Below are 10,748 nucleotides of genomic sequence, written 5' to 3'. Positions count from 1 at the left end.
TCACTTCTGTACCAGTTACTAAGTTAAATGTCTATATCTGAAAAAATAACAAACTAACGAAAAGTATCAGTTATCAGGTTACACACAGATATGCGAAGACATGAATCTGCATCTTCCACACCCAAACTTGACAACACGTCTGTCCATATATATAAAATTTATCCGATCCTATATCATATGTTATTCAGTCTCTTGCTTTAATCAGATTAAATACAAGTCCTAATAAATGGTTTTGTTAAAATTTCAAGTCAATTAAAAATAAAGTGAAACCTGTCTAAATCCATCCTTAATTAAACCATTCCCACCTCACTGATGACATTACCTTCACTTATAACTCAAAAAATACCAGACTTTTAATCACTTATTTCGAACTAGCTAGTAGACGTGTACTTGAAGTACAAGTGGAATAAGGAAATAAGGAATTTTTTTTTAAAAAAAAAGAAAAGAAAATAAGGAGCAGGCAAGAGGAAATGATAGTTAATGACAATGAGTTGACATAACAGTGTTCAGGTTAATTACATCCTTATAGAAACATGGACTATTTCTTTCCTCTATGTCAAATCTTCCCATTCTCACTATTCCTGATTTTCATTGAATTACAAATTAAACAAGTATTATATCTTGATCTGTATTTTGCTGCGGGGTGCTTTGAGTATACTAGTTTAAAAACGTTCTGCAGAAAGTTTCTAAACATTTTAAATTGTGCGTTTCACTTTAATTCTATTATTCCAACGATAAGAAAATAAATGAAAAGTTCCACCTACCACCATTTTGCTTACTCTAGGATGGTAACACGATTTTTCATATTGTATTTTTTAACACCTGCAAAGGAATTGTAACAAAATACATGAATCAAATTTTGAAACTTCTTTACTAACAAGTAACATGACCAAAACTCACATAGGGGAAAATACTGAAAATCTTTAGAGCTTTTATTGGTTGCTGACAGGTCTAATTTCAACTAGAAGTTTCACTTTCTTTCATGAGTTCACAAATTTAAATAATGTTTGAGTTCTTGACTCATGAGCTGCTGCAATGAAATTTCACGCAAAGGAATGTTTAATGGTTTGAGCTGGCTAAGAAAACATTGAGAGACGCATTTCATTGTTGGGCGAGAGCTAGGATTGGGATTTAAGCACGCAAATGCCACTATGGTAACACGAACTATGTCTAGTAAAACTGACATTGTTGGCTGTGGGAGGCGTTGGTCCAATATTTCACATAAGGTGATGCCATTATCAGTAGAAGCTGATTGAAGTGAAGACAGTAATTCCTTAGGATGCGATCCCATCAAAGTTTCAAGTGCCACCACTCCAAAGCTATACACATCACACTTTTCACTCACAACCATAGTATATGCAAGCTCTGCATTTATAACATTAACAAGAACAGATTCAAAGATCAAAAGGAAAATAGTTGAAAAATAATAATATTAAAATCTACAATTTATATAAACTCGGTATTAAAAAAACTAGTCCATCTGCCTGTTATATGTATTGATTAGGCACGATCTGCATCAAATCATGAACCAGAGAACATAGGTAAAAAGGGAAAGGAACCAAAAAAAGTAAAACTAAAAAGAAAGATATGAACAATTTACCTGGGGCTATGTATCCAATGGTTCCAGCAACTATAGTTCGATTGGATGAATCAAGGCTGAGGAATCGAGCTGTGCCAAAGTCACCAACACTAGGCTGCCACTCTGAGTTAATCAAGATATTGCTGGCTGATATGTCTCTGAGAACTATTGGAAGGGTGCAGTCATGATGAAGATATGAGAGAGCATGTGCAGTGCCTTTCACAATGTTAACCCTCTTTTTCCAATCCAATTCCATCGCTTCCACATCATCAAACAAGACAGAAAACAGGCTTCCTTTCTCCATGTACTCATAGACCAAGAACATATATGATTCTTTTATGCAAGCAGAATCCATGGAGCTTCACAATATGTCGGTGCTTTATTTCTGATAATACTTTGACCTCATTTCTGAAACTCTCGTCAAAAGCAGGCACCTCTGCTTCAAAGCCATGGAGTTTCTTCACAGCAACAACCTTGCCACTTGGTAATTGTGCCTTGTAAACACTTCCATATGCTCCTGTTCCAATACAATATTTCATGTCAAAGTCTTCGATTGCTCTAATGATGTCTTCATAGGCTATGCTTCCATCATAGTTCCATATACTGAACAAGTCCCCATTCTTGGTCGTTGCAGTTGCCTTTGTATCTTTGTTCTTAGTTTCAAGGAAAATATGCCTCAGGCACAGTAAGAAGGCCATGATTAGAGAAATAAGTACAGGAAGTACTATGACCAACAGATTGCCCAATACTATGTGGTCGTGGGCTGGACAAGGCTGGAATTTGAGTCCGGTTTGAATATACCAATTGTCGCTACATACATCCTTGTTGCCTATTAGCGAAGACGCAGGGAAACCATCTGGGATGGGACCCTTCAAATTATTATAGGAAAAGTCCACATCAATCCCGGGAAGTGGTAATGGTGAATGATTGTTGGTCAATTTTAAGGATGACAAGTATCCTAACTCTGGTGGTATTTCACCACTGATGATGTTGTTAGTCATGTCAACCATTCTGATTGAAATGGGCAAGGTCCCATGAAGAGAATTGAAGTAGTCCCTTCTAGTCCACAGTGTGAGACTTCCAGCCATTCTAAATTCTTGAAAACAGAGACGTTTAGTGTTACAAATTGAATCCCTTCTGTATATGTGATTGTAATTCCACTTAGAAATTGTTGTCTCTGATAAAGTATGTGAGGACAGCATTGTCATTTTGAGATCATATTTAATGGAAGAACAACCGGAGTCAGGAGGAGCCACCGCAAGTTTATGAACAAGACTGCATCTCTTAAACACGATTGTCAAAATGTTTTAAAATTGATTATTATTTAAATATGTCCGATACAAATTGTGTTCATTATCAAGACCATTTTAAATACTACTCCAATTTATTAGATAAGAGACTTATCTCATTCAGCTTCACCCATGGTGGTCGTTGTTCCAATTTTTTTGTATTAAATACTAAAAATCGAACACATATTCTTTTGTTAAATAAATTATTTACACGCTTTTGAACATATTAAAATCTTATATCATTATCATTGTATCACTCTTTTAGATTGAAATGCACTATATTTTTGCTTATACCTTTTAATTATTTAAAAAATATATATATAAGTTTTATCAATTTTTTTTATATAAATAATAATAATGACAAAAAATACAAATTTAATTCCTAATTATAAACAAATGTGATAAATTAATTCTATTATTAAATTTTTCATTGGCTTAGTTTATTTGCTTGTTCGATTGTGTTCACGCAGCTATAACGAAAGTTAGTATTTAAGTTTATTATAAATTTAATAACTATATTATATTTAAATTTAATAAATGTATATTTGATAATATTATAAAAAAATTATATTTAATAAATATAGCAATTGATACAATATAGAAAATATTAATTTATATATATATATATATATATATTTAAATACTACATTAATAACATTATTTAAACACTAACTTATTACTTATGTTTAATCCTATTTACTTACATAATGTTACTTCCTCTTATACTATTTATAAGATCCAAATAAAAAATTATGTTTTATCCTTTTATAATATCATTTTATTATATTTCTTGCATTAATTATTTTTAAACTAAAATACTCCAATCAGAAGTTATAATGCAAAATAATTAGAAGAGAAAGAAAAGGAGCATTAATGATAGTGCTAATTTTGGAAAAAGAATATAAATTTAAAACATATTTATCTAAATTAATTATTTTCTTTAATCTTGATAAATTAGGTAAATACATCTTATAAATATGATTAGATGGAATATTTTATTTTAAATTAGGTTAAATAATAATTAAAATATATTTTTAATTATATACACTCTTCTCTCATAAAAATGTCATTTTTTTACGCAAATAAAGGTTGTCATTAGTACAATGCGATCTCCCTTTTATGCTATTATGTTTACTTCCCTCTCATGGCATATATATTAGAGTGTATGATACTTGTTTTCCTTTTTTTAGTTTTTCTTTCAAATTTCGTTAACTTTCTGTTAAAAAATTATTACTAAATATCTTTATATGGATTATAATGTTATCCCAAAATAAAATAATTGAGTGAGAGAAAATTAGTTGAGTGTCAAATATGAAATCTTATACATCTATATATAAAAAAAAGAGACACAAAGTCAGTTAAAAAAATTATAAAATATTTATGTGAGATAAAATTTTAGTTGAAGAATGAATCAAAATAATTATTTTATCAATTAAAAAAATTATAAAATGCTATTTAATTACCAAACAACAAACACTAAGTTAATCCTTTTGTTTTAAATTTCAGTACTCCTAAGTACGTGGCCAACCAAATAAACCTTTCATTACTTAGAGATAACTCCTCTTAGTTAGATGTAAATAATTACAAAAGTTTAGATTAAATTAATTAGCTTCTAAAATTAATCCTAATCACCTACTAATAGGACAAGTGACAAAAATTGAGTGAAGCCAAATTTTATAGTTTTTGGGCTTGGGTCAAACTTTCATCTCTCTTTTCTTCTCTCTACTCAACCACACACTCACACACACAACCACACTCAAATCTCTTCAATTCCTCTCATTGTTCTTCAAGGATTGGTTGGGTTTAGAGAGTTGTTGGAAGCTTGAACCGTCTTCAATTAACCACCAAAGAAGCACACTTGGGAGCTTGACTAGAGTTTGGAAAAAGCAAAATTTCCTCTAATGATGTCTTCAGGACAAAGCACACTTATGAGAAACTGAACTTTTCTTATGTTGTGTGACTAACTTGCTAGTTGGTCACTCTTTTATTGCCACACCCCATCTTAACTACAATAGCCATAAACATAAAATTCCACAACGCTTTGTCCCCATTGACGGTGCTACGCATTTGTCACAGCATTGCTCATTTGCTTGACTTAGAGTCAACTTTGAAGAATATTGAATGCAAGCATTTCTCCGTTGCTGCGTTTGCTTAGACTAACACGTTTCATTCCATGATGGGAACACTTAGAAATTGTTGTCAGTGAGGACAGCATTGTCATTTTAGGATTATTATCTTTATATGAACAACCGGAGTAGCCACCACAAGTTTATGAACAACCTGGCAGCATCTCTTAATCACGATTATCAACATCTAAATTTTATTAAAATTGTGAGCTCATTTGTCTCTCTTGTTGAATTAACAATGAAAAGTCTTTATTGATACATGGAAGAAAGTCCATCAAAGCAAGTTCAAATGAACGAAAAGTCTTTAATAAACCCTTTAAAAAATCTAATAGTTAACATAGTCACTTTCCCCGTAAGACTTTCTTGAGAGAATCAGATTACATGGCAAGCAATCTAACAAATTCCATCTGGTTATTCCATACTTCTGAGGAAAATTCCATCCACAACACACACTCTTTACAATTAATGCATGAATTCAAAGAATGATTGATCCAGGATAAAACCAACTTATTGCATCGATCCCAAGACAAGAAATTGAGATCTTCAAGTGGTGGTTTTGGAAAAGTATCATCAACAAAATGGATAATGTTATTAGACCCGAGAGCTACAGTCATTGCTCTCGACATTAGCTATTAGTGTGTGTATATATATATATATGCTTGGACATTATTGAAAGATGGTGTGTCAAGCCACGAGTTCTCACCATTAGCATTCTATAAGACGACTTTGCAACAAAGAGAAAAAGAGCGCTTTCTCAAGAAAGAAATAAAGAGAGAGAGATTAGCTATACCATTCCTCCGATCAGCGAGTATTGAACATGGATTCTCATTAGGATGGATAAAGGATGGCAAATATCCAAGAGCTCCGGTGGTATTTCACTACTATAACATAGAAGTTTTTTTTTAAAACAAATCTTAGTATAAAAAAAGAATATTTCAAGGAAATAACCTTTTGTGTGTTTTTTACCAAAGCTAATCCGTAAATTTAGCATTTTCCATATTGCAATAGCAATTTTTAATTGTCAGATAAAGTGTATACTCATTCTATCAAAGGCTTCTTTTTACCAATCTAGTGCAATTTGCTTTTAAAATTACTAAACTAGTGTATCTTTATATATAGGATACGTTGTATTTACGAAGCATAATTTTTTTTATGTTTACCAAGTAGAGGGAAAAGAGACAGAGACATGATTTTAAGATTGTTTATTATTTTTCCAACGTTGGTAGTATTTTAATAGCCTCAGAAGTGGGAAAAGGAGGGGTCGGATAATTTATTGAGTGGGGTAACAAAATGACGTTGCACCGTAGACTTAGCTCAAATATTAATTCGTTATTAGTATTACTATGCATTAAACGCTCGTTTGACAAGTTTTTCAAAACCTTCATGAAACGAGGTCATCACCAAACAAAGCTAGTACTGGTCGATTAAATTAAGAAATATCAATTATCATATCTATTTTTTTTTATATCCAAATAGTTATATTGGTCGATACAGAGAGGCATATCCATATATCTATCTAATCCCAAATTAACTTCTAACTCAAAGTCAAAGCATGCATCCACTAGAAAGTGGAAACTCATTGTTCTTGCGTCTCAATGCGACCAACCCATCGAAATTAAGCTCGTAACGTTGCCACAATTTCTAGAGCTAGAACTTAAAACCGTCAATAAAAGAGCACCCAAAATCGGAAAGCCCTAAGCTCATGCAATATTCAATTATTCATGCTATTTATAACATTGGTGGGAAAGGTACGTCTTCAAGACTTGTATATGTCTCCCAGGTAAGTAAGCTCCTCATCACATATCTAAAACAAACCCTTCCAAAACCAAGACAATACTTCAAAGGTTCATTCCAATGGCATCCTCGTCAAGTTTTGTTCATTTGGTAAATCTAGGTTTAGTTTTAGTACTACTTGGCTTTATTGTCCCTAGAAGTGAAGCCAGGCCAAGAGCATTCTTTGTGTTTGGAGATTCGCTTGTTGACAATGGAAACAACAACTATTTGCAAACCATTGCTCGTGCTAATGCCCCTCCTTATGGAATTGACTACCCAACTCATAGAGCAACTGGACGCTTCTCTAACGGCTTCAACATTCCTGATTTTATCAGTTAAGTTTCCATATATGAAAAAAATAAAATTGTAATGTATGTCCAAACACTTATTTATCATACGGTCATTAATTTTAGTCTCATCAACATTAAAAATTGATGTATCTATAGGTCAGGAACTTGGTGCTGAGTCTACAATGCCTTACTTGAGCCCGGACTTAACGAGAGAGAATCTCTTAGTTGGTGCCAATTTTGCTTCCGCTGGCGTTGGAATCCTTAACGATACAGGAGATCAGTTTGTAAGTACTTATTAATTCATTAATGACATGAAATTCCAGCTAGCTGCTTTCTTTGTTTCATGTATAAGTAAAAAGAGCATTAACATGAAACGCATTTCTTAATATATTATCTTCTTTTTATCGAAATTTATGTAGGTCCAACTAGACCTACATATATATTTAGTGGAATAGGTACACTTGAATAACTACAATATTTCATCCCCATTTTCCTTCGTGTAAAAAACCAGAATTGGCAACGATTGTTATCTGCTGAAGGGCAATAGATTTTAGCCTTCGAATGCTTGATGCAGATGCTTGTTGCTTGTGCAAAGGGGTAAATTCTTTTGCAAAAAAATCAAGTTATATTAAAGTAAGAAAAAAAATATTAGAGTCGATCAAGATTCAAGAATGAGCATGCATAGATGAATGAGAGTGGTGAGTGAGTCCCTTTATTATAAAGTATTTAGTTTCTAAGTTTGGTTAACTCTAACAGGAAAGGTCTAATTTGTTAGACATTTGAGAAAGTGGGGATTAAATTATAGACAGGTAGTTTTACAAACTAAAGCAAGTTGCCACTTATGGAAACGAAATTACATGTTTACTCTTTTTTGTATGACCAAAAGCTTTGTCTTAACTCATAATTAAGAGATTAATAGTTTTATCTTTTCTGATAAAGATCTTTTCATATAATGACTAAGAATCGAGTTTTTAACAAATTCAATCATCTACTAATTATATCAATTTTTGTTAATAAATTTGTAATTAGCTTGACAATCAGTTATTAGTATATATATTTAATATTTTCTTTGGTAAAATAGTACTAACAGCGAGGTTTGTACTTATCTAAAGTCTAAACTCTTCCCCGCTAGACCACTAGTAGAATTCTAATTAAAGTTATACTCCTACCATTGTGATTTATAAGTCAAACTGATCATAAATTGTATTAAAGCCCGGAAAACATGGAAGCGCTAAACCACAGGAATTTGAATCTAAGACAAGGTGGTAGATTCCAGATCATACTTAATGGGCCTAAACATTTATTTATGGTCGAACAGTAACATATTAATGAGTGAAATGAAAAGTGAAAATACGCGCGTTCTAAATAAGGGCAAATTTAAAAGAGTTATCTTATTCTTATTAGTATCTTTTAGGATACTTTTTTACAATTTGTTTTTTTCTCCATATTCTCAATTACATTGCTTAACTTATTTCATATTTTTCACTCTTTTCTTTAATCTCTCTTAATTTGCAAAAAAGGGTCATGTACAAATTGAACTTCTCGATTCCAAAATAAGATATGCAAACATTTGTAGTTGGCAATGCTTTTTTTTTCTTTCTTATAAATATAGTTGGCACTGCTTTTTTCCTTATGCGTGTAGTTGGCAATGCTTAATTATTAATGCAACTTTTGCAGATGAACATAATTAAAATGCATCAACAACTAGAATATTTTAAAGAGTACCAACAACGACTGAGTGCTCTAATTGGTGTCCCACGAACTAAAAGACTCGTGAATCAAGCGTTGATTCTCATCACCGTTGGTGGCAATGACTTTGTAAACAACTACTTCCTAGTGGATTCTACTGCAAGGTCTCGTCAATATTCACTCCCGGACTATGTCAAGTTTCTCATCACTCGCTATAGCAAGCACTTGCAGGTATATTAAAGTAAATTAATTAAGTTCTCTTTCAATAAACTTCTCCTTAAATATTTATACAAGAAGAAAATAAAAAGATAAAATATATTGAATTTTTCTTGTAATTTGTTTTGGAAACTAATAAAATAAACATATACATGCATTTAACTTTTATAGAAGTCCACCATTAATAAGTTTTTAAAAACTAAAGTGCATAAATTAATTTTAATATATAGAAAAAATTTAATTTATTTTCCTTTCTTATTTTTATCACTTGTAAATACTTACAAAAAAGTTTATCTAAACATAACCTAACAAAAAGCACATAAAAAACAAATAGTAGTATTTTTGTGTTCTTACCTTTGTTTCATTTGTAATAATAAAAATGCAGAGGCTATATGATCTGGGAGCTCGGCGAGTTCTTGTGACAGGGACAGGGCCATTGGGTTGTGCCCCTGCAGAATTGGCTATGCGAGGCAAAAATGGAGAATGTTCTGCTGATCTACAACGTGCTGCAGCATTGTACAACCCTCAATTAGAGCAAATGCTACTTGAACTCAACAAGAAACTTGGCAGCGACGTTTTCATTGCTGCAAATACAGCACTCATGCACAATGACTACATCACCAATCCCAATGCTTATGGTACTCTATAGAATAATTTGTCACTTGTTTAGTCACCTTAATTGTGGACACTCTTGACTTAGCTTAAATATGTGTGGCCTCGTGTACCTTCATTGTGATAGATCCACATTAACTAGAGATATTTCTTAAACAAAATGCTTATTATTAAACTTGGACAATTATCACTTCAATTAAATCCTTACATTTCATGTTGTCAAACTGGGTAGGATTTAATACATCAAAAGTAGCTTGTTGTGGACAAGGACCCTACAATGGTATGGGGCTATGCTTGCCAGTCTCCAACCTATGCCCCAACCGAGAATTGCATGCATTTTGGGATCCATTCCATCCAACTGAAAAGGCAAACAAACTTGTTGTAGAACAAATTATGTCAGGTTCTACAAAGTATATGAAGCCTATGAACCTCAGCACAATTCTGGCCTTGGATGCTCGAGCACATTCGTGAAGATTAATTACAAATTAACCTAATAATGAATAGTTTGTTATCACTAACTTGGTCCTCAATGCCAATGCATGATAGCTCTTACTGTAATTGGATTTGTTGTTTGTATGGAATCAATTAACTTGTGTAATTTTCGTAATGTATCCATGATTGGAGCTTGAAATCTCATCAAGCTATTACTTAATTGTTTTGACTTTCAAAGATAGAAACTTATCTATGTCAACAATTACACTGGAGTTAGTAAAATTGGAAATCATATTTTATACTAGATAAACAATTTTAGTTAATAGGAAAAATAATTGCTCCACCCTGGGCTTCCCAAATTTTCTATTTTTAAAAATAAAAATAAAAGCCAAACTTACACTATTTAAAATAACTAAAAAATATTTAACTCCTAATTAATCATATTTCATTTTAATGCCAACATTTTAAGTAAAAAAAATTAAAATTACAATTAATTATAACCAAAATTAATTTTGCAAAATTAAAATCACTTAAAATCAAGTTTATGTTGCTCAAACATATATATAGACTAAAACTATATATAAAAAAATGGCAATCTATTATTAAATAATATAAAATATCTTTGTGTTATCATAAATTATAATTAATTAGATGTGTATTGATTCCGATTTAAGTACAATGTGGTATATAATAATAATAATATATTTATTATTATTTTATCTTTTTTTCTTACCTATCAAAT

At 31.6% G+C, this 10,748-nt stretch overlaps 1 protein-coding gene and 1 pseudogene across 1 annotated transcript; one reads left to right on the top strand and one right to left on the bottom strand.

The window, feature by feature from the left end:
- Nucleotides 1-988: 988 nt before the first annotated feature.
- On the bottom strand, nt 989-2,667 carry LOC114368529 (annotated as a pseudogene).
- A 3,862-nt stretch (nt 2,668-6,529) lies between these two features.
- LOC114367532 (GDSL esterase/lipase At5g33370-like) lies at nt 6,530-10,251 on the top strand. The gene is made up of 5 exons (XM_028324729.1): nt 6,530-7,101; nt 7,214-7,341; nt 8,735-8,977; nt 9,348-9,600; nt 9,807-10,251. Exons 1-5 carry the CDS (start codon nt 6,849-6,851, stop codon nt 10,043-10,045), a joined length of 1,116 nt encoding a protein of 371 aa, XP_028180530.1. The 5' UTR covers nt 6,530-6,848; the 3' UTR covers nt 10,046-10,251.
- The last annotated feature ends 497 nt before the right edge of the window (nt 10,252-10,748 follow it).

This window comes from Glycine soja, chromosome 9, assembly GCF_004193775.1.
Source record: "Glycine soja cultivar W05 chromosome 9, ASM419377v2, whole genome shotgun sequence".
Lineage (NCBI taxonomy): Eukaryota > Viridiplantae > Streptophyta > Magnoliopsida > Fabales > Fabaceae > Glycine > Glycine soja.
The sequence above is the reverse complement of the archived record's forward strand: the minus strand, read 5'-3'. Positions and strand labels throughout refer to the sequence as shown.

Bases quoted from the DNA above. Each gene is read 5' to 3' on its own strand.
- LOC114367532 (XM_028324729.1), top strand. From the start codon at position 6,849: ATGGCATCCTCGTCAAGTTTTGTTCATTTGGTAAATCTAGGTTTAGTT. The intron at 7,102-7,213 runs GTTAAGTTTCCA...ATGTATCTATAG, and splicing joins CAACATTCCTGATTTTATCA to GTCAGGAACTTGGTGCTGAG. The intron at 8,978-9,347 runs GTATATTAAAGT...ATAAAAATGCAG, and splicing joins GCTATAGCAAGCACTTGCAG to AGGCTATATGATCTGGGAGC.